This window comes from Gymnogyps californianus, chromosome 1 (assembly GCF_018139145.2).
Source record: "Gymnogyps californianus isolate 813 chromosome 1, ASM1813914v2, whole genome shotgun sequence".
Taxonomy (NCBI): Eukaryota; Metazoa; Chordata; class Aves; order Accipitriformes; family Cathartidae; genus Gymnogyps; species Gymnogyps californianus.
Genome location: NC_059471.1, coordinates 68,974,363 through 68,998,173, shown reverse-complemented (window position 1 = coordinate 68,998,173; position 23,811 = coordinate 68,974,363). Strand labels below are relative to the sequence as shown.

At 39.2% G+C, this 23,811-nt stretch overlaps 1 protein-coding gene across 6 annotated transcripts in view; it reads right to left on the bottom strand.

Moving 5' to 3' along the window:
* Positions 1–23,811, bottom strand: part of UXS1 (UDP-glucuronate decarboxylase 1) — a 69,957-nt gene that overhangs the window by 34,115 nt on the left and 12,031 nt on the right. For 3 of the 6 annotated variants that reach the window (XM_050897093.1, XM_050897110.1, XM_050897129.1), the window contains exons 2-6: positions 21,658–21,685; positions 18,838–18,886; positions 16,678–16,721; positions 12,571–12,631; positions 6,347–6,527 (exon numbers count right to left, since the gene is read on the bottom strand). In XM_050897093.1, the coding sequence (XP_050753050.1) occupies positions 6,347–6,527; positions 12,571–12,631; positions 16,678–16,721; positions 18,838–18,886; positions 21,658–21,685 (363 nt within the window). Of the gene's footprint in view, positions 1–6,346; positions 6,528–12,570; positions 12,632–16,677; positions 16,722–18,837; positions 18,904–21,657; positions 21,686–23,811 lie in introns of all 6 variants that reach the window. The other 3 variants (XM_050897101.1, XM_050897121.1, XM_050897139.1) reach the window with 1 other exon arrangement.

The following is a 23,811-nucleotide window of genomic DNA, read 5'->3' as shown; positions in this document are numbered from 1 at the left end:
CTGACACAGTGAAGCGAAACACTTCTACTACACTCAACTAAAAAGGACTACAAATACAAGTTCATTTCCCTGATGTTAAAAATGTTGCCTGTAACTTAAGGAAAATTAGAATAACTTTAGAAAGGTTTACCATGTTGCTCATACTGGAGCAGTTTTGGAGAGCTTCACCAGAGACCCAGGCACCACTGCACTTAGCTCTGGACAAATAAAATTAAGTAGCATATGTTATCTTCTGCCTTGCCATGATTTTCCCTAATCGTACAATTTAAAACCATCAGGTTGAATGTGTTAAGTATCTGGCAGAGGGAATGAAGACTACGGGCAGAAAAATCTGGGATGAAAGTACTGAAGCAAAAAAAAGAGCAATGTATTGAAGGCACACATAAAAAATTAGAAGCTGTATTTGTATGTGCCTTAAGTTACCTGTGAAATGACCTGAAGACTGAACAATTCTGGGATACTGTAGAACAGTGTTTAGTAAAATGTTATCATCTTGATTTCTGGAAGGCTGTTATTCACAAGAAAGTTATAGCCTACTCTTTTGGCCATTTTTGTGAGACTATTGGTTTTAGCCTTAAAGTCAACTCAGACCCACAAGCCAGCAAAGTCCTTAAGAATAAAACCATTTTTAGTCCCAGTCAAGCCAATGATCTATTAAAGTTCTATAAATAACTTTATTTTATATACCTACGTGCCGGTTACTAACAACTTCACACCTTCTGAAAACTCTGAAAGCCAATCTCCTTGTCACTATGTATGCCACGTCCTTACAGCACTTCTCTCAACTTGCAAAATGTGTTTTTACTCTATTATTTTGAAAGCTTTTCAATGAAAGTCAGAAGAGCCCAAACTACCTTTGTATTCACAACAGTCACTGAAAATAGAGCCAACATTTAAGAAATGTTTTGCCAGAAACCAGACTGCTAGTATTAAGAATAAAAATAAAAAACCAAACCAAGACCAAAACCAAACAGCTTTATTTAACTGATCTTCACATCAATTATTTCAATTAATCTCAGGACAAAGATGATGAAATAGTTCATCCTTACCTACCACTTACAAACACTTTTCTTCTCTGTCACCTCATATTATATTAGCTAGGCAGTGCATCTGCATGTTTTAAAAAGTCTGTCTTTGAGCGTCAGAACAGAACTACTCTTCACTACTCTGCCCAAAACCAAATAACCTATTTTGCCTTCAGCTGCCACAGACTGCAATTTTAGAAGTATTGTACTGATATTTTACCAAGAGCTCCTGTTTAAGCAGTGAAATGTTGGAGGCCATCAACAAAATTCCTAATCTGCAACTGTGCTCCTTTGGTTCAAAACCAAAGTGGGCAGTGCAACCTAACTAAGTTGGAAAGAAAAAGAAAAATCTCTAAGTGAAGCCTTATGACTAAAAGCAAAACCCTTGAGGACTACTGTGAACATCTTTCCAAGAGAAGAGGATCTTTAAGCTACATAATTTTCTTATATAATGATAAAGCATTCAAAACATACTGTGCATTTGTGATTAGGGAAATTAAATCAGTTCAACTGAGTCAACTGTTTCCACTGTTGATTTGAAATTTGTGGCATTTTCAGGCGTGTTTTTGTTTCATATTTGTGAAAGGAGTGGTAAAACCAAAACACAACACAAAAAACACACCCCACAACCAACCAAAAAGAAACCAAAGGCCTAAACACGTTCATGTGGACTGTGAAACAGTTCAGCTGAGGAGGACATCTTTCAGATGCAAGAGATGGCTGGGGGTAAAGGGAATGTGCATATATCACCTTATAAAAGATTGTTTTAAGGCTTCCAAAGGTTGCTAAGGAAGCAGAAAGAAGAAACACCAGTGGGAGAAAGATAGGGGCTGTGCATACTTGTCTGATGTTTTCTTCCAGTTTTATTCAACTGCTGTAGCTATTGTACACAGGAAGGTGTGTGTACCTAATGGCAATCGATAACCAGACCTCACGACTGAAGACTGAGAAGTATTACTTGCTTTTTAGGAGCCCAGTTTGTGGTATGACTGCCATCTTATGACATCATCTTGAAATTGGCTTATATTTTTGTGTGTGTGGTTTTTTTGGGGTTTGGTGGGGTGTATGGTTTGGGGGTTTTTTTTAGAGTTTTTTGGGGGCGTTGGTTTTTTGTGTTGGTTTTTTTTTTGTTTGGTGGGGTTTTTTGTTGTGTGTGTTGTGTTTTGTTTTTTTTTTTTTACATATGTATTCAAGTCTAAATATTTCACAGTAGAAATATAGACTTCAGTGGCTTAAAATTATTTAGAAGTAAAAACTTATTTTTTTACTACAAACACAGTCATCTCTAATGCAAAAGTGGGTATAAACAAGACAGCACTAATCCTCAAGTCCCTATATAAACTAAGTACATTACTTCTGACCTACATTTATTTAATCTAAAATTTCATTTGGTAGTTTTTAATGCAATTCTATCTATTACCCTGAAGTGGGGCAGACCACAGTAACACCAGATCAAGCATTCATTCTCATTTGTTCTCCAACTAATATCTGTGTCTTTACACTACAATTTGCAGGAACATGAGCCACAGTGCTCTCAAGTAACCATCTTAGGGAGCTTGTAATCTTAAATAATGTAGAGAATGAGAGGCAGAAAATAAGCAAAGGTGGATCTCTATACTTTTTTGCTGATAATACAGAAAAGAGTAATAAGAGATTCTTTTCTTTATACATTACCCTTCAGAAAAGAAAATTGTCTACCTGTACCAAAAAAAACCCGCTTATTAGTAGATTAAACCTCAACATAAAGGTTAGGATGAAGAGAAAATATCTTTAAAAATCCCAAGTACTTTAAAAACACAGAACTCAACCACAATAGAAAAAAAAGGTTAATACAACTATTATGCTAAGTTTTGAAAATTTTCTTTTCAGACCTTTTTTTCCTTTATTTTTTTTTTTTTTACTATTTTCTGTCTTTCAAGATTCCTAAACTACTTTCATTCCATTAAAGAATTCAGGGCCTTTGTTTTTTTGCTTGAAAAAGCCTACGTGAAAGCTATGTTCTTGTGCATTTTCTACTGACATCTTCTCCACATGCTAAAGCAAAGGAAATCCTAGTGGAGGAGGAGAAAGTCATTCACCATTACAGTTAACTATACTTATGTATTGGGTTTGTGTGGCAAGGTGTGGGTAGTGGAGGGGCTACAGGCGTGGCTTCTGTCACAAGCTGCTAGAAGCTTCCCCTATGTCCGATAAAGCCAATGCCAGCCGGCTCCAAGTCGGACCTGCCACTGGCCAACGCTGAGCCCATCAGCGATGGTGGTAGCACCTCTGGGATAACATAGTTAAGATGGGGGAAAATGTTACCACACAGCAGCAACTGCAGCTGGAGAGAGGAGTGAGAATATGTGAGAGAAACAACTCTGCAGACACCAAGGTCAGTGAAAGAGAAGGGGGAGGAGGTGCTCCAGGCGCCGGAGCAGAGATTCCCCTGCAGCCCGTGGTGGTGAAGACCATGGTGAGGCAGGCTGTTCCCCTGCAGCCCATGGAGGTCCATGGCATAGCAGATATCCACCTGCAGCCTGTGGAGGACCCCATGCCAGAGCATGTGTATGCACCCGAAGGAGGCTGTGACCCCGTGGGAAGCCCGTGCTGGAGCAGGCTCCTGGCAGGACCTGTGGACCCATGGAGAGAGGAGCCCATGCTGGAGCAGGTTTGCTGGCAGGACTTGTGACCCTGTGGGGGACCCACGCTGGAGCAGTCTGTTCCTGAAGGACTGCACCCCATGGAAGGGACCCACGCTGGAGCAGTTCATGAAGAACTGCAGCCCATGGGAAGGACTCATGTTGGAGAAGTTCGTGGAGGACTGTCTCCCATGGGAGGGACCCCATGCTGGAGCAGGGGAAGAGTGTGAGGAGTCCTCCCCCTGAGGAGGAAGGAGCGGCAGAAACAACGTGTGATGAACTGACCAAAACCCCCATTCCCCATCCCCCTGTGCTGCTCAGCAGGAGGAGGTAGAGAAAACTGGGAGTAAAGTTAAGCCTGGGAAGATGGGAGGGGTGGTGGGAAGGTGTTTTTAAGATTTGGTTTTATTTCTCATTATCCTACTCTGCTTTGATTGGTAAGAAATTAAATTAATTTTTTCCCCAAGTCGAGTCTGTTTTGCCCGTGACGGTAATTGGTGAGCGATCTCCCTGTCCTTATCTCGACCCACGAGCCTTTTGTTATATTTTCTCTCCCCTGTCCAGTTGAGGAGAGGAGTGATAGAGCAGCTTTGGTGGGCACCTGGCATCCAGCCAGGGTCAACCCACCACAAGTTATCACAGGGCTAAGAAATAAAATGTGTGTTTAGGTCATTTATTACTGTCTGTGGCCAATCAAGATCAAGATCCAAAAATGCTGAGTGCCACTTCATGTCATGAATCAAAGATAATGACTCAGACAAGGCAGATTGTGTGTAGGCATCACTGTGAAGCTAAAAAAAAAAAATGCATCAAGAAATTTAGTGAAAGGTTCACATCTTGAGACTAAACTCACTTTCCATATCAAAAGTGCAAACACTGTTCTTTCTAGATCAGAAATGAGGTCTCTTTCAGAAATAAAGCACTGATTACTATCTGTGGAATTCAAGTGTCAAACAAGCTTATATGACCTTGTTTAAACAGGACAGCAAATAAACAGAAATTCTTCAGATATAAACCTTCTTTTGTCATGACTTCAGAGTCATTCCAACTTCTATTTACAAATAAAAAGGAGAAACTGGGACTAAGAAGTATTGATCCATATGTCAACTTGTTAATCTGTTACAATAACTATCCCTCATTGCCTCATCTCCCCCCCTTTCCTATGTTGAACTATAAACTCTGCACTGAAATGAAATTTTATCATGTTCCTATAGTAGTATATCAAAGTTAATTTTAACATTAAGCCATGCCAGCTTTAATTTACACTGTTGGAGAATGAGAAGACATTCAATAAAATACCCACGGAATAACATGTTATAATTTGTTGTCAGTACAAAACGGGGAATTGGTGTCTTAATTACATAGAACATGGGAGAGGTAGCTGAAGGATCTCAGAATTCCCATTCATTAGTGCCTAGTAACTGGGCAACAGTATTAGCAATGATGATACTGTTCTGAGAAGGTCTCAAGTGTAATTAGTCAGAAAAAAGGTAACACAGGGGAAAGATTAGGAAAGCTGACAAACTGAACTGGATGAGGCATAAGCTACCAGCACCTGGAGCTAATAAATAAGATCCTAGTCCCATTATCCTGTCAGTGGAAGCAGAAGTTTGAAGCAAAATAACAGGCAGTAACTGAACCAGCACATTGTCAGAGCAGAGAAGGAGCATGTGTTTGCAGGACTGTTTCAGTAGTCTTGTCAGGAATTCACACAAGCAATAATACAAGACGATGCAATTGCTAGAGATTTTCCCTGTGAAATTCCATCCCTTAGAATTCAGCAAGAATAAAAAAATACAACCTCAGATTCATTTTTTTGTTTAAATGAAACAACTACATTGCTACAAAGTTTTAAAGGGATGGAGCAAACCCACCAGAACTGCAGTGTAATTTGAGTAATGTTTTCATTGATTCACAATATACTTATATACTCCCAAAGAAGTCTATAAATGCATCTCTCTCTCAAATACGGCTATGTTAATGCTGTCTTACAATTTGGCATAATAGTTTGAGGTTTATGATAGTTTAGATGTTGAGTTACTTCTACTTCTTCGAAGCAGAATGTTTTTTTGTTTAGGGGTTTTTTTTGTTTGTTTGTTTTGTTGGAAACTGCGGAAATTCAGTGCTGCCATTTTCCTATTCTACAGGTTGTGGAATGCTTGTACCTAAAGTAGGAGCAATGTTTTCCACAGAAGACACTTAAGGCAACTAAGGGAAGTGAGCTGACTTGCCCTCTGAAAGAGCTCAGTCTCCTCTCAACTGACCATACACAGTTGCAGGATGCACGTGACCTAGTGTAACTGCAGCCCTGAATTAAACTTCTCAGTTCATGACATATCTAGACCATAGACTCTGTGTGCGGAAGCCCGTGCAGGCACACAGGGACGTGGGACAATGGATAGGACAGACACACTGACCCACTGCCATCTTGCCTTCTCACAAAATCAGTCACATTAGGAAGTTTTTAAGATTTCCTCCCTCCCGTCCACTCAGAAAGGAAGATCTGATTTCGAAGACAAAAGCGCTCTGAACCTCTCACTCCACACTGGTCACAGAAAATAAGCTAATAATAAACAAAGCATACAGGTATTATACAGATCAATCCAGAAGTCAGTCCATAAATTTCATTTCTTTACAGGCATACATACTTACGAGGGTAAAGCACAACAAAGTGCAGATACCAAAGCAGAGGCTACTCACCTTCAATGTACAGGGGCTCAACGACATCGTGATTTATCAGTTCGAAGTTCTCATGACCAATCCAGTGCTCCACATTTCTTTTCCTGCCCGTAAAGAAGTTGTCCACAACTGTAACCTCATGGCCATCCATCATTAGTTTGTCAGTAAGATGAGAACCCACAAACCCTGCTCCTCCAGTTATCTGCGTTAGGACAGTTGGTATAAATTTCTTTTTCTTTTTACAGAAACACCAGACAAAGTCTACAAACACGAAGACAGAAGAACAGTAGCTTTCAGATCTTTGCTTACTCCAGGGGAAACAACTCCATTTCCACGCTTAATTTTTTTTCCAATATTTACAGCATTAAAATTTCAAGAGACATGCTTGACATGTTTCATCACTGTCAGGCTAGAAGTTCAGCTAACCATTCACATCAACAAAATCTCTTTTTCAGATTAGATTACTTTCCTTTTTTCCTTCAAATTGGATTGTGCCCTTTTATGCGACAGCAAGGCCTAAAAAGACCCAAAAAGGTAAGAGGAGAATTCTCTGCAATTCTCGTTTCTCAGAAAAAAGGTGACAGAATGCCAGGTTATTTTTGTGTAAGATTTATAATATCAGACACGTCAAACCCAGCTTTTGTCTGGTTTAAATGGAAGACATGTTGGGTGTTCTAAGTAAGTACTACAAATTCTTTCACCCTTCAGAGAAGGGAGGAAGGAAGGGTATTCTTAGATGAGAGTAAGTCTTTGAAGACCTCTCATTTGAAATATCTGCTAAAATCAAAACTATTCCTTTTGTGTTTTAATGCATCCATAGCCCACATCATTCTGGCCTGAAGTGGTCAGGCAGTTTGACTAGATGATCGTCGCAGGTCCCTTCCAACTGAAAATATTCTATTCTATACCATTAGCTCCAACATCTAGCATTTGCCTGTCTTGGAACTTCATGATGTTTTACTGCAAAGAAATAAACGGAAATAAAATATTTAAAACCTTGTACTCTTGTTCCATTGCAGATGTAGAAGAAGCAAGGAAGTTTGTTATTTTTTCCCTTTCTGCACCTCTGTCTTTAACAGCAAACAAACAAACAAAAAATCACTAACTCAGTATCGAAGCAGTCAACACAATAAGTAGTAGAACTGCAAGTCGCATGACACATCCAGACAGACATATCTATGGAAGCAATTATTTTCTCTGCACTTCATAAGCTGTTTTGAAGAACACACAAAGACATGACAGATCACCACTCTCAGAGAATGAAAGGACTTGTAAAAGCCCCATGTGGCATCAGCTATATTATATGACTGCATGATCAAATTCACATTTTGAAAGTGATTCAGCTGTTGATTTCCATTCTTCAGCTGCAGTGACAACCAAACAACAAAAGGACATGGTGTAATTGTCAAGCAGGAATCTAATGAATGGATAGTGTGCTACAATGACAAACTGCTGCGGGGAGAAGGATGTAGATGCCTGAAGTTCTTTCACTTTGGGCTAGTCAAAGCCTAAACATTTATCCTGTCCACTCCCCCGCCATCCACTATTGAAAAAAGCCAGATTAGCAGAAGTTTTCTTCTTTTTTTTAAAGCTAGGAAAGACACAAAGGCAAAGAGAAAGCTATCAAAAACTGAAAAGGAAAAAAAGATAGCTTCATCTGTTTTCTTCTGTGAAAACTTGAATGTCCACTTCTTGTATTCTCACACTTGTTTTTCTTATTAAAAATTCAGGGCCACTAGTGTGTCAAAGACATTGTAAGTACCAGTTAATAAAAGAATCATTTAGTTGGTCTATCAGGGCTGTGAGGGCTTCCTTGTAGCAGACTCAATATGCGATTCAGTTCCCTGACAAACCTGAAGGAGAAAGAGGGTTTAGGAGAAGCCCTCTTTGAAAGAAAGAAATAATCTCAAGGCTCCCACTACCCCAGAATAGACAGGGGGGAAGAACAGGTTTCTGGCAGGATGCTGTGAACAAGGAAAGAAGAGGAGTAGTAACTGAGGGGAGAACAGCCCTCTGCCAGGTGCCACCACTTACCAAGGGAAAAATAATATGCATAGAAAACCTACTGCCATAAGCTTATCCTGACTTGGAAGTGAGCTGCAGCCTAGCAGAATGTTCCAAGTGTTTTGCCTTTTTGTGGTGACCAGGACAAAAGTTTTCTGTAGATGACCCGAACCTATTCCTTCAGCTGAGGCCAAGGAAACCCCTCTGCTGCTGCTTCTATTTCCAGGATTCCAGAGAAGACAAAATCCATGCTTGCAATATATCTTTGGTGCAGTCTTCCCCATCTCCCTTTTGGAAAAAAACATAACCGAACCAAGCACTGCTTACAGCAGTCTTCTATGCTATATGCAAGCAAAAAAAGAAAAAAAAAAAAGCACAAACCAATTTTGTCTGGAAAGAAGTTTCCAATTACTTTAAATCTGTAAGTAGTTTTTATGACAAATCTATGTTAGCTTTATTAACATATCACTTCCATAGGTATTAGATAAAGAACTACTTGGAAAAGGAGCTGAATTTCCCCTGGAAAAGTAAACAACTGTGTAAACTATTTTTTTTTTATCATTACTTGAGACTACATTAAAAAAGAAAAGGTGATTTATCACTGAAGGTCTCCATATAATCTTCCTGTAATCACTCATAAAAGCAAGGTCAATATACTTCATTTCTAAATATGACTTCCTGCAAATCACAATGACGTATTAATCTACAAAACCATATACTGTACATGAATCATTCCATATCAGAATTGGGGCTTAGAGAGGCACCTGGGGCTTAGATAGGCATTCTTTAATAAGACATCATTAATAACAATATTTGATTACTTAGTAGGGCCAATATTCTTGGTAACTTCAGCATCTACTAAAAGGCACAAATATTATTGATAATTTCCTCCACTAGAGGCACTTAAAAGTTTGTGTATTTGTTACATGCGTTCATTTCTGCTGTCTGCAGCCAGATTCAAAACATCTAACATCCCACATGGAAATTACATTAATTTTTTATTTTATGCTTTAATCGGTCTACCATATTCAATTCAGAAAAAAACCACACAACAGATTGAACCAATGTCAACACTATTCCATAATATTAACATAATTCCTTCTCTTGCATACAAAACCCTGTGGCCTAGTCACTTCTGAGAACTGAGGAAATAGATAAATCATGCACAACAGGATGAAGACCTGAGCTCTCTTGGATGAAAGTGCCAGAGTGTCTAGTCTCAGCTGAAATACCACCCCTACTAGCAATCATCTCCAAATAGATGCAGTATAATAAAAAATAACTGCTAGAACTGTTGTCTGGTCAGGTCAGTGCTGTGGGTATCCCCAGGTTGCAGCTGGAGATGGCATTCAGAGGAAAAAAAAATCAGAATTTAGAATGGATTCTAGGAAAAGATGCAGTATCAACAAAACACGAAGCAAATCATCTACCAAAATTCACTTGGCTCGCCAATTCTTGAGAAATTTCCAAGTGTCGTGCAAGGTCTACACGAGTCCTTTGCACGCTGACTTCAGCTACTCAAAAGAACACGGATTATTATTTCCTGTAGGATTATGACAGCAACATTGTAACAGAATGAAAGTGCCCACGTGGGAATGCCCATCCGAGTTCACACTGAACTAGTCCCCGACCGAACAACTCGCTCATCCTTTTAGCCAACTTTCTCTTTAGTAACTTAAGCTCTACAAAATACGTGGACACCAAAAAGCTATTCACCTCCAGGTCAGCAGAACACACTCCTATTCCAACTACTTGCCATCTCTGTTGAAGCAATAGATTTCAACAAAATATCCAGTATCTTTCAGTGGCAAAGCCTAAAAGTTAACATTAAGAGCTCCATAACCTATTAACAGCTTGCACTGATACTTTTCTTGAAAGCACCTTCTCACTTACACAGAAAACATTACATTAAGGTAACTTTATTACCCTTGCACACATGAGCACACGATTTCGGAATTTTCAGAATTAAGCCCCTCTCTGCTATATTCCTCAGCATATCATAGAATCACAGAATGGTTTGGGTTGGAAGGGACCTTAAAGATCATTTAGTTCCAACCCCCCTGCCATGGGCAGGGACACCTTCCACTAGACCAGGTTGCTCAAAGCCCCATCCAACCTGACCTTGAACACCTCCAGGGAGGGGGCATCCACAACTTCTCTGGGCAACCTGTTCCAGTGCTTCACCACCCTCACAGTGAAGAACTTCTTCCTTACATCTAATCTAAATCTACCCTCTTCCAGTTTAAAGCCATTACCCCTTGTCCTATGACTACATGCCCTTGTAAAAGGTCCCTCTCCAGCTCTTTTGTAGGCCCCCTTTAAGTACTTGAAGGCTGCTATAAGGTCTCCCTGGAACCTTCTCTTCTCCACTCTAAACAGCCCCAACTCTCTCAGCCTGTCCTCATAGGAGAGGTGCTCCAGCCCTCTGATCATCTTCTTGGCCCTCCTCTGGACTCACTCCAACAGGTCCATGTCCTACTTATGCTGGGGGCCCCAGAGCTGGATGCAGTACTCCAGGTGGGATCTCACAAGAGCAGAGCAGAGCAGAGGCAGAGAATCACCTCCCTCGACCTGCTGGCCACACTTCTTTTGATGCAGCCCAGGATACGGTTGGCTTTCTGGACTGCAAACGCACATTGCTGGGTCATGTTGAGCTTCTTGTCAACCAACACCCCCAAGTCCTTCTCCGCAGGGCTGCTCTCAATCCAGTCTCCGCCCAGCCTGTATTTGTGCTTGGGATTGCCCCGACCCATGTGCAGGACCTTGCACTTGGCCTTGTTGAACTTCACGAGGTTTACACAGGCCCACATCTCTAGCCTGTCAAGGTACCTCTGGGTGGCATCCCTTCCCTCCAGCATGTCGACTGCACCACACAGCTTGGTGGTGTCAGCAAACTTGCTGAGGGTGCACTCAATCCCGCTGTCCATGTCGCCGACAAAGATGTTAAACCATGCCGGTCCCAACGCCGACTCCTGAGGAACACCACTTGTCACTGGTCTCCATGTGGACACTGAGCCATTGACTGCAACTCTCTGAGTGCGACCATCCAGCCAATTCCTTACCCACCGAGTGGTCCACCTGTCAAATCCATGTTTCTCCAATTTAGAGACAAGGATGTCGTGTGGGACAGTGTCAAAGGCTTTGCACAAGTCCAGGTAGATGACGTCAGTTGCTCTTCCCTTATCCACCAAGGCTGTAACCCTGTCTTCCATATTCAACAAGGGAGCCTACAGGTCTGTCTCCTTCAGACGGTCATAAAAATGACAGAATAACATTGCAGAACGAAACTAATTTGATAACACTTATTCTTTATGAAGTTTTGCAACAGCAATAAAGACTATTGTCTATTAATGCAGTAAAAAGAAAATTTGTTTTTATTTGCATCTTTTCAGTGTTTTTCTTCAAAATTTTGAAGTCAAAGCAAAAGAGACACCAGATAAGTTAGGCACTTTAGCAGGGATTTGTACCAGACTTTGCTCTCTACTAGAGGCAGAAGTTCATACTCTATATTTACACATCTCAAGTAGCTATGCTTTCTCTGCCTCTTCAAAATGCAGGGACAATTTTTTTTTCCCCAGGACAGAAACAAGGAAAAATTTAGGACACAGGTAACTTCAAAAGTGTTTGTAGACAAAAACGGAAAGCTGATGTTGCAGCACAATTCGCTGAGTTTAAGAATGCCTTGGACAACTACTTGTCCTGACTTAACCTGCCCTCCTCTTCCACCCTAAAACGCCTATGATGCTTCAAAATACCAGAAACAACAGAGAAGATAGAGATGAACATTCCCTCAATCTAATTAACTGGTCCTTCTTAACAGTGCTGCAGAGCAGCTGCTCTTCTAGCCTTATGACTAGATTTCGTCCAATTCGGTCACACAAGCTTTCTGTCAAGATGTGCCTAAAAAGTTTCCCAGTCTCTGCAAGTTTAAGCCATCTGGGAGCATACACAAAGACCCTTTGGGAATGCACTCCCTTAGATGTTACAAGCAGAGAACAGTCGCTTAATTGGCAAGTCAAACCTCCAAACTAGAGCCCAAGTCTACTATCCATATGCTGAGTTTGAGAACATCAACACAGAGTAAGTGAAGCACTACTTTTAAGCCTGTGCAGCACATATGACATCCAAGGTAATTTACTTTATTCCTGCTTATGTCTCTAATTAATCCTACAAGACAGATCACATTCCACAGAATTTTTTTATATTTCCCAAAACCAACCCCTGAGTAAATACCAACTTACCAGGATTCTTTTACGATCCTTTTCTGATAAAAATTTCACCGGTGGGTATTTCTGGGTGAAACTACAGAACATTTCAAAACAAAGAAGAGAAACTATGTAAGTTTCAGCCTTGCTTCTTCTTTCACTTATCTGTCTTTGAAATATGAAAAACTACTCTGACAACCTCCCATTCTTAAAGTTCTGCTAAGGGTATGTTTAGTCCTTTTTTCTAAAGAAGGATCTGGGCCAACATGAGAAAACGCCTATGCTTTGTAAAAGCACTGTGAGAAATATCAAAACTGATCTGCAAAAAGTGCTTTTAAAATTTCTGCTTAACTGATTTTCTAGAATGAATCACTTCTATCTTTTGAGAGCAAAACTGGTGCCAGGCATGACATCACAAGAGAATAAAACAATAAAACAGGAGCAGCGATTGGAGGTTTGTGGGGTTTTTTTAAAGTTTTAAAAAGCAAACAACCTTCTTAAAAGTTCTGGAAAATAAAGCAAGTTGTGTTGATTTACCGCATTGACTTCAAAAATTTCTCCTTAAAGTTTCAATGTGAACTTTACAATATAAAGTTTTAATGCTCCTTAAAGTTTCACAGTAATCAATGTAAAGTTTACAATCAGAATGTCAAAGAAACTCTTTTTAAGATACTTCAACAATTTTTACCAGAAAGCTTATTCAGGATGCAAGCCAATCTTAATTTTCTTCTCAAAAATAGCTAGACCGCCATTGTTTTGATGGTCTTCAAGCTGCTTTAATTTTTTTGCACCTTCTTCTTTACAGGAATTTAATCAAAACTAAAACATCCTAAAATAGAATTATGTGACATACGAATCAGGTGTGCCCTCAAGCTCTTAATGCTCAGAACCTTAGATGATTTCATGTACATGGAATTATATCACTTCTTTCTCCCCCCACTGGCATGCATTCTGCATACAGCAACAAAAACTCCGAAGGAAGGTGTGAAAGAAGGTGTGAATTTTATTTTATTTATTTCAGTAATCAGCATTGTAGTCTTGGCAATATTTTAACAGCTCAGGTTTTTCTTAACCAAATATCAATGTGACACTGGACAGAAATCAAACTATGGTTACTCTTCTCCTCCAGTAAGTCCACATGCTAGAGATGCAACTGGATGTAGCACGCAGGAGGCATGTATGCCAAGAGTTCACACTGAGATTACATTTTCATCTACTCACAAACAGACTCTGACTGAACTGACCCTACACCTCTGATCTTGAAGCACTTCCTCTGCTTCTAACCTGCAGTACTGGCTCAACAGGAATCCTTCAGAGGCAAAGCACAGATGCTTCTGTACTTGTGTCAACTTTTCATCCCGGAGTGAAAACCATTTTCAGTTTCCTGGATAGGGGAAATACAGCAGTGGAATCTTCCAATGTTACCCATACAGGAAGACTGAAATAAGAAGCTACCTACACTTGCCTTATATCACTACATGGGTCACTAACAGTAACCCTATTTCTTTGATTTGAGCTGAAGCAATGAGAAACAGCAGTGCATAACACAGACATGTAAAACACAGCCTTCCTGTGAGAGAAAGGCAAATCTGCCAATAACAACAAGAGGTTTATGGAGTTTAAAAAAAGGTTAAGTGCCAAATAACTTGATGTAAGGTAAAAGTCAGTCTCCTCCAATTTTAAGACCACTATTTTAAGGTCACATTAATCCAGCACGGAGTCATACCGCTGCCAAAGGGACCTCCCAACCATTTTTGCTCCTTCCATTACACCAGTACTAGCTTAGAGGCAGTGGGCAGGAGTCTGGAACTGATCCAGCTGAATGTTCATCTTTTGGCAACAACGTTGAGTTTATCTTGACCTAATGCTTGCTTTGATGACTACACAGCAATGGTTTTGCTGTGCAAATTATTAATAAAAACTTTCCAACTTTAGCTTCAGTTAAACAATCTCTTGTCATGAGACTAGCATTAAGGAATTCTTGTCTTTCCTGCTTCCCAAAAGCATGACGATGGCTTGCTTTCAGGTTTTATCAGCTTATGAGGTAAAAAAAAAAGTTGACACTAGCAAGTAAGCTTTGCAAGGAGGATCAGCCTTCAGGCATCTGACAGTGAATAGTTATTTACTGTCACTTTAGATAGATATAAAATTCAAAAATTATTAATTGCAACAGCCCACATGCAGTTGAACCAGCAGAGGTAAACAGCTACACTTTTTGAAAAACCCAACAACAATAACACCCCATATTTTCATATGGGCCATAAAAGCCCATAAGCCCACATTTTGTGAAAGTATAATTCCCAGATAGGCTCATACAGAGGTAAAAAAGTATTTTGATTTTTTTCTCTTTATTGCTAGACATTTGAAACAAGACTCATCAATACACTGCAAACATTACTCAACAAGAAAAGAGCATTTAGATGGTTCCTGGGAGAAGTTTTAACTTAATAGTTCCACCCAACAACTCATTGCTCATTCAGAAAGACCTAAAAATCATTAAAAAAAAGAGCAAATCGGGATACCCTCCCACAAAGGTCCTCTGCAAATATCTGAATTGCCAACAACTGAAGCTGAAGATATATTGGGCTATCAATAAAGATTAAATAAGCCAACCAAACAGAGGCAGGACATCAAAAATTTCATCTGAACATAAAATCTTTATTCTATAATTTGACTGTTATAATTGGTATGGTAGTATCACAGGTGACACTCTGCAATTTGTTTCATGTTGCCAATACATCACCTAGTTCGATCCATGAAGTTCATGACTATATTAAGAGATGAGCAATCAGATCAGCATTCTCACTGAAATAAACTGCATGTGGCGGGTCACTGAATCTTTCAAATCAATTGTAAAAAAACAGAACTGACAACTGGTTTTTTTTCTGGGGGTTTTTTTGGGGGTTTTTTTGTTTGTTTTTGTTTTTTTTTTTACAGCACAGGAGGAGTGGGAGGAGGAGGGGCAACTGCTCACTGGCAAGACAAAACTCAAAACACCAAAACACTGTGGGTGTCGAGCATACCCCTGGCCAAGAGCAATGGGATTCTGCCCCCCTCTCCAGAGGAACAGCACACAACCACCAGGATGCCATATGTAACCATCCAGGCTTACTGGTACTGCCTGGATAAGTCCACTTGGCCCTTTGTAAAGCAGCATTCTTGGCTAGCTGTTTGCTTGGGACATCAACTGTGCCACCTGTGAAACAGTATCACTGTCAAAAGCAGCAGTGTCTTTGTCAGAGCTGACAATTCTCACCCCTATTCCAGACCTTGTTTTGTGATGAAAAGCATCTGCCCATGAGAACACTCAGATGGGACAACTGATCTGGCGGAAAGGCAACCAGGTTGGGGAGCAAGGGAGTTATCTGCAAAGAGAGACTGAAATGCCTAGTTTCCCCATCCAGTCTACTATCAGCACTCAAGTGGTTCTGCTGGCATAAAAGCGAGGAAACGACGTTGCACAGTGGACACAAGCAGCCAGGGAGAAATGGATCAGGCTTGGATTTATTTATTTATTTTTTTTAACAACTATGTCAATTTAAGGTGCTTGTGGAACTACAGCACATATTTAATATCTGCAGCTCATCAAAAATCTTGTCTGCTTTTCCTCTATCGCATCATCCAGTTTAATCCAAGATAATGCATTCCCTTACAAATCCTGAGAGGAGCGAGTCAGTCGGGCTCATCCAAAGCACATGCACAGACTAAGATTCACAAGCAAATCAGTGTACATTAGCTGAACCATGGTAACTGATTACAAGTGTGGGAAATGTGAGGTAAAACATATTTTCAGTCTCTTGAAGTTGAAACCAATATGTTTTAGCACACACCTGGGTTGGACTTACTGAACCATGCTAATCCATTCACCAGCTGGACTCAAAACAGCAAATTCCTCCACAGGATTTGAACTTTACAAAAATCCAGCACTCCCAGTTTACTTTAGTGGGATTAATCAACCTGAATACCTTAAGCATTAATGTCTTCCAGCATTCAAGGCCCTATCCTCACTTAGGTATGACAAAAATCCAAAGGTACTGAGGGTATACGCAAAACATTTATTTCAAGCCTACAACTACAGAATTGGTCGCTATATAACAGAAACTGTGCTTTTTAACTGCTTCCCAAATTTAGCAAAAGACATACCTTTTTTCTAGATCTTTGATTTTCTCCCTTAGAGGTGCAACAGCCTAAAATAAAGGAATAACATTTAATCTTTGAAGAATAGAACAAGATTCACATCACAAAACACGCATACAGGAAGTTATTTTACAGAAAAAATCATGGCAAACAGCCTCCTATGAAGAGCTTCACTGAAGACACTCCAAGAAACTTGCATCTTAAAGCATCCTTTATGTCAAAAAATCCTTGAACCTTTTTCACCAAAAATCAAATCACCTAGTACAGTGTGAAATCCCTTAGCTTACCACTGAAAACAAAACACCTCAAGGCTATGAGTACCATAGCCTTGTCGGTAAGAACATCCAATGTTATGATTCCTATTTGGCAAAGTGAAGTCACAAGTGACTTGTCTGAGGTTGTCAAAGGCAAGCTATATTGAGCAACAGCACAGTAGGACAGTCAGTAAAACCTCAACTATTTAAATGGACAGCAGATACACATACTCAAGAGTACACAAACACAGAAACAGAGGCATTAGCTCCAGCGCAAAGGCTATAATTCTCTCAGAACATGGTATGTGAATTTAAAGAAACACCATGTTTAAAAATCTAAGGTACGTTTTACATCATGATTTGAGGGTATATCTAGGCTTTTAAAAAAGTATTAAAAGGAAATTTGTTAGAAAATATAGTTCACCTACAAACACTTCTGTTTGCATTTTCACTGCTTTGAAAGAGAAAATCACTTAAGTCAGCATCAGTTTCAGGTTCTTTATCAGAGGACCCAAATTTCTAACAGTCCTGCCAAATTTCAACAAGTTCCTGAACTCCTGTTTTTAAGATTACTAAAACCTTGTCACAAAATTTACCATCTAGGGCCACACATAAGTTGAAAGCTATCAGAGGGTTATCACTTGAAATGGTACTATATAGCAACACGTCACCAAACACCATCGATTTGTTTTGTACAAATATTGCTGGTTAGAGCTAGACAATTCAGGAACTTCATAAACTGAAATAAGCTGCATATTCATGTTAAGAGGAAATACAGTATTGTCATTTATATTTGTTAAATATCTAGCTCTGTGGAGCAGCAAATAGTTCATGAAACAGTTATTCTGATGGTTCAAGATACTGTACAACTAAAGCTTTAAAAACAAGATCCAGAAATGCTCAACTTCTCAGTCCTTACAGTAACTCTGATCTACCCATTTAATTTCAAGCATTTGACCATTCTTAAACAACTGGGATTTTTAAAATCCTTGTTGCAATGTTTACCAGAATTTAAAAAAAAAAAAAAAAAAAAAAAAGAGAGAGAGAGAGGAATGCAAAAGACATAAACTAAGAACACAATCTGTCCACTGATTTTAAGCAACTTCAGTGGGCTTCTCGCTGTGTCGAGAGGAACGATTGCTATATAAGCCTGTTGGAATACAAGACACCAGGCAGACCAGACTACACTAGTATGGTCACACACACCCACACAAAGGGTAGGGGGTACTGATATCAAACACTTTTGTATCTATTAAATTCTTTGTTTTATTGTTATTAGACTGGAAGTCTAAAAACATCTGGAGAAAGATCTGTTGCACACATTCTTAATATTTCACAACAAACTGAGGCTGAAATGGAAATTCAGAGGTATTGGTACAGAAGTTCAGAACCACCGGTGTGTTCAATACCTATGTCTACTCCAGAAATTGCCAGGACTTGTGCTTAAAGCATTGGTACTGCACACCATCCCTGACCACAAACACTGCTACCTTTGTTCATTAGTTAAGAACAAAGGAAAGCATTTTTGAGAGGTTTCAAATTTCTAATGAAATTTATATATACTTAGCATTTTGTAAGGATGACAGAAGAAAGAATCTGTGTATATCCTTCATTCAGTAACAAAAACATTTCTCAGGAGGACTCTACCTGTCTCTGCAGCAAATGAGACAATAAAGCTATTACTTTCAAAAAAGGTTTAGAGGAAAAAAAAAGATGAGTCACAGATCTATGTTAGAAACTCCACTATAGTGAAGAACAGTTAAAAAACTTATGTACAGACACAAATCCAATGCTTTGAGTGGTTTTAGTGGAATGGAGAGTAATGAGACAGAACTAAATACAGTCTTTCAATATGAAATGAGTGAAATGGAGTCCTCAAAACAAAACAGACTACAACTATTAGCAAACTAACCTCCTCTATTTTACTTTCCACCTTCTGATCCCCATTTTCTTGAAGAGACCTGTTGGCAACAAAAGAGAAAACATAAACCATATGTAAGCAACAGTTGCTCCACTGCACCTGCATCATGCTTTTCCTGTTAAAACAGCACCTACAAAGCATCCCAAGTTAGTATTATTTCAAAGACATACTCAGAGCAAATGAAAGCGAATGGTCCAATTCCCATTGTCACCAAGTTTGGCAGAAACCGAACCAAGCCCACAGGAAAGAGTAATAAAAATGACATTCATTTTACAGAGAAAATTAACTTCATTGTAGAAAAGTGTCTAATCACTGCACTAAGGTAGGGTCAGCAGAAATGTTTTTGAGTGTAGCTTTACTATGCAAATGCCTAAGATGTCTCTGAGGGTCTGTGTTTACCGCATGCTACAAGTATGCTAACAAAACATTTTCCCTTAATGCCACAACTGTAACTGTGATATCAATCAAAAAGAGAGAAGGGCAAATGTATCTAGCTTTGACTTTGAACTTTTCCAAACACAAGGGAAAAAAACCCCTATACTAAAACCTGTTGTAAGTGACCATCTGATGGGCAATACTGACTTCTCTCACAAATGTTACTTATTTGAAATGAAGCCAAGGATGAAGGATGTCAAGGTAACTTGTGAAAACAGAGTACTGTCTAAGAAGTTGGTGTCTTGCACAAATCTGTGTGGTCTTATTTAGCATCTCATTGTGTAAAGTATCTCAATTAGTTGCGTTCATTCTTTGAGTAAACTTCTACAAGTGTAGAATATGCATTTTTAAATTTTACCTCTTGCATCTATTCTACACAATTTTCCTTAAGTTTGCGTAATTCTTTTTTTCAATTAAACCTTCCAAAAGGGGAATTATTTATCTTACAGTATTGAGTTTTTGCATACTAGAGGATTCATGGGTATCCAACATAAAATGGAGTTCTTTCAAATAAAACAGAGCTCCTTCACTTGGGACCTGAAGCCATTACACCTAGGGAAACAGAAGATCCTTTGTTAAGCAGATACACATATGCCACACTGTTAGAAGTTAGAGCAATGATTCCCTTCATATCCTTCTGTAAAACTCTCTTACTAAAAAGTCAGTTCAGTCTATTACTGAGGCAAAAATCTTATTGACCAGATTAATTTTGTCATATCAGTAAAGAGTGCAGTAAACTCCTACACTAAGACACACAGACCCTGAACCATCTTTTCAAAACAAATTGTAATTTATTGTAATAGTGGCAAATAAAAACCCTCCAGTTAACATAGTATGAATTTACTACAAGGAAGCAATATTAAGTAATTTTTGTGAATTTTTCAAATGTTTTCCCACATAACAGAAATTCACAAAAAGCTATGCAAACAATCTGTGGAATACATAGCCTTTCCTCTCTGCTAAATGTGCAAGGAAAATTTGGAAAACCCCTCAGAATATTAAAAGGCCCCCTCAAAAATGGTTCCTACTACTGTTTATTCAAAAATCTTGGAACTTAAGGACTGGCACTCTGCAGTTTAGTTTTTAGTGAGCTCTTCCTCCTAACAAAGACAATCTTATTGGCCAAGGACCAACATCAGACCTTCAGAAATAAAGTTTTCCCCCTCAATAGCTCTTTAAGGGACATCTCAAATAAGAAGTCAGATGCAGCTAATGGTAGAATTCGTAAGGACAGCTTATCTGGGAATGAACACGCTGGATCCCACGTCCACCTGTCCTCCTCAAACCCTTGTCTGAGGTTCTTGTCCTTCCTTCGGAAATGCTCAGCTGCTCATGTAACAGCTGCTAAGCTGCCATAGTTTGCTGGTCATGATAACATGGTAATCTAAATGATATCTCCATCTGCAAGCTGCAGCAGCTCAGCAGCTGTTTGCTTAACAGCTGAACACTCTTTGCAGCAAGGGTGGGAAACTCCGAGAGGAGTAAAGTGGACAGCCTGGGACAGGAACAGATCCCAGGGTAAGCTGTCCTGGGTGAATCAGAGCCCACAGAAAATTCATTACTTTTCTTACTTTGCTTCAAACTTTCTTTACTTTGCGCTGCTAAGCATGGCAACAGAGTACCAAAACCCTTTACCAGCAAAACAACATGGTGAAATATTTTGTCCTCTATGCACAAAGACTTTGTTGTAGGGAACAGGCTGTCCCCATATTCTCTTCACTTTCTTTTTCAGTTCTGTCTTCCTGCTGAATTTTCCCAGAAGACACATACTCACATGCAAGCAGAAATGCTGTGAAAATCTGCATGTTCTGCATGCGTACGCTATGCCTTCCTATTTCAAGGGCAAAAATTCTAGGGGACAGTGCAGGATTTTTTTGCTTTTCAGCAGTTAAACCATCAGATTCTCTCCCAGTTGTGGAGGAGGAAAAACTCTCAAAACCACGTTTCTAATTCTAGGTACAGAAACATAATTATGGCAAGCAGTGGAGGATCTACTGCTCTTCAATGTTTAAGCCTGTATTGTCACTGAGATATGGTCAGATCTGTGCTGAGGAAAAGCAGAATCCAAGCCTATGCGCCCAACTATGCCAACCAACTTACCTGAAAAATCCAAAATCAGAAGATGAATTTGTGTAAAGAAAGGCAGATGCTGAAGTGTAAGATCCTGGGCAAGATTTGCAGCACATATACAACCCTTTTTGAGACTGAACACCTTGTATTTAAAAAAATTGTATCAGCTGCTTAACAACAACCCCAACAGTGTCAGCTGCTGTTCTGTTTTCTCCCTACTTGATATACAGTGATACATGTTGATGGGAAAGGTAAGTTAATTTTATTTCAGATAAGAATATTCAATACAAAAATGATATACTTTACCTCATATTGACAAAGTTTCCCCATACAGCTGGAAAACAAGAAGAGAGAGAATGTTAGTGTCATGTAACAGTACATGAGGTCATTCCTATATCCTATTATTCCTATTTCCTATTATCATCAGAAGGAATTTAAAACAATATTAAGTATGTTAATCACAAGTTATCTAAATAAGTTACATACATGATATATACACACACACCCCCCAAGTGACTAGAACACAATTTAAGAGTACTGGAGGAATTCTGATGAAATTACATGAGACCATAAAAAAGTAGGAAAATACAATAATTCAATAAAAAAAGGACTAGACTATTCCAGTGCACACCTGGAATTATCTTACCAGTAAATCAGCAGATACACTTATCTGATCATTATCCCCACACTATATTACATAAACAAAATGTACAAGAATTCTCTGAACTATAATTTGTCACCGCAAACGGATTAAACAAGTTCTGAACTCTGGACTTGTTTATCAGGGATATTGAAAAACATGGCAAGAGCAAGAAAGGAGTCCTGTAGACGTGAACAACAGAAATTGGAAACTGCAGACTGACAAGAGTAAAAAGACCGGCCACTACAGACGATAGCTGAACCAGTCCAAAGAGGTGCCACAAGAGTCCTGCATTAAAGGTAGCAAGTGCTTGTGCGCTCGTGCGTTCTCTCTCTAAATACGTACATATTGTGATGCAGGCACAAGAGGTATCCAAGCAATATAACCTAACACCTCACTAAGCAAAGATCATTTATTACACTGTTTGTATGGAAAAAAGTTTTAAGGAAGACAAACTGCAGTATAAAGTAGCACAGCAAACATGTATCAGCTGCTTCTCTGTGTTCACAAAAAGATTCATTTGCCCAATTTATTTTTTACTAGAAAAAAAATCTCCAGAAACTGTTCAGGGTTTAAGTGATTACACTAAGACTATCAGAACACTGATTTCCCTTTTAACTAGGACACACAATGTAGTTTAAAGCAAAAAAACAAGAAGCCATAAACCAGGCTACACTACAGAGTGGACAACTTCAGATCAAGACAAACAAGGTTAATACAGAACAGTTACGTAAGGGACTCTGCAACAATAAGCAACACAGGAAATATGCCCCAAACATCTCCAGAAAATCATTCTGCAATTGCTCTTTAAGAGACAAGGCTCAACCTAAGGATCCAAATTACACTGGCTCTTAAGAAGGAGTAGCCTTTATGCAGTATTAACATACATATAGAAAGCTTCTGAAGCGTCCTCAGTTTTCGTAAGCTGTGCTTCAGGTCTCAAGTAGCAGCTAATGAAGTATTTTGCCTAGATTCAGGCTTTGCACAGACATTTTCATGATTACTACTTATTGATCTCAAGCAGGTGATGAGATGTTACAGAAACAAGAAAACAAAAAACGCTGCTACAGTCACAGGCACCTCCCAGGCAAGAGAAGAAAGGAAACGTACCTAGGAAAGAGGAGCAGGGAGGACAGGAGTGAGGATACAGTAATGCAGTTGCTGTTCCACCCTTTACGGGATGGCAAAGCTACTGAACTGTTTTTAACTACTGAGTGCTGCTGAGTAATTCAAAGAGTAACTCAATGACAGACTATCAAACAAACTGTAGGAGGGCACTGTGATATCTGTGGTGGAATCATAAAACCTCTGTCGTCTTCTGGGGAAAAGATACGGAAGCTTTATATTAGAACAGATGATCAATAAAATCCAACTGAATTTAAAAAACACTGTGGATTTTACGTTAATTAGATAAAGTAAATTCTCTGTGGGAAAAAGGGATACAGTGTTGAGCACCAAGTTAAATTCAAGTTATTTACCCTCTGGCTGGGATTTTAGAATTATTTATAACATTAATGGAGAAACTCTTTTTTTTTTTTTTTTTTTTTTTTTGCAGTGAATGATGACAACTGGCAACTACAGGTACAGAATTCTCAAGTTACATATTACTCAGCTATACTTACAATCAGTTATTTTTCTGGGCTACAGAAACCCGTACAAACAACATAACGCATTGTTTACGCAGTGGCAGGAAACATCTGGGCTTTGTTGGTGAAGCAGGAATTGATGAAAAAATGAGTTGCCAGCTGCACCACAAATACCACCCTGCCAGTTTTGTTGCAAAGACAGTGCAGCTACATTGCATACAAGAAAGTGGCTTC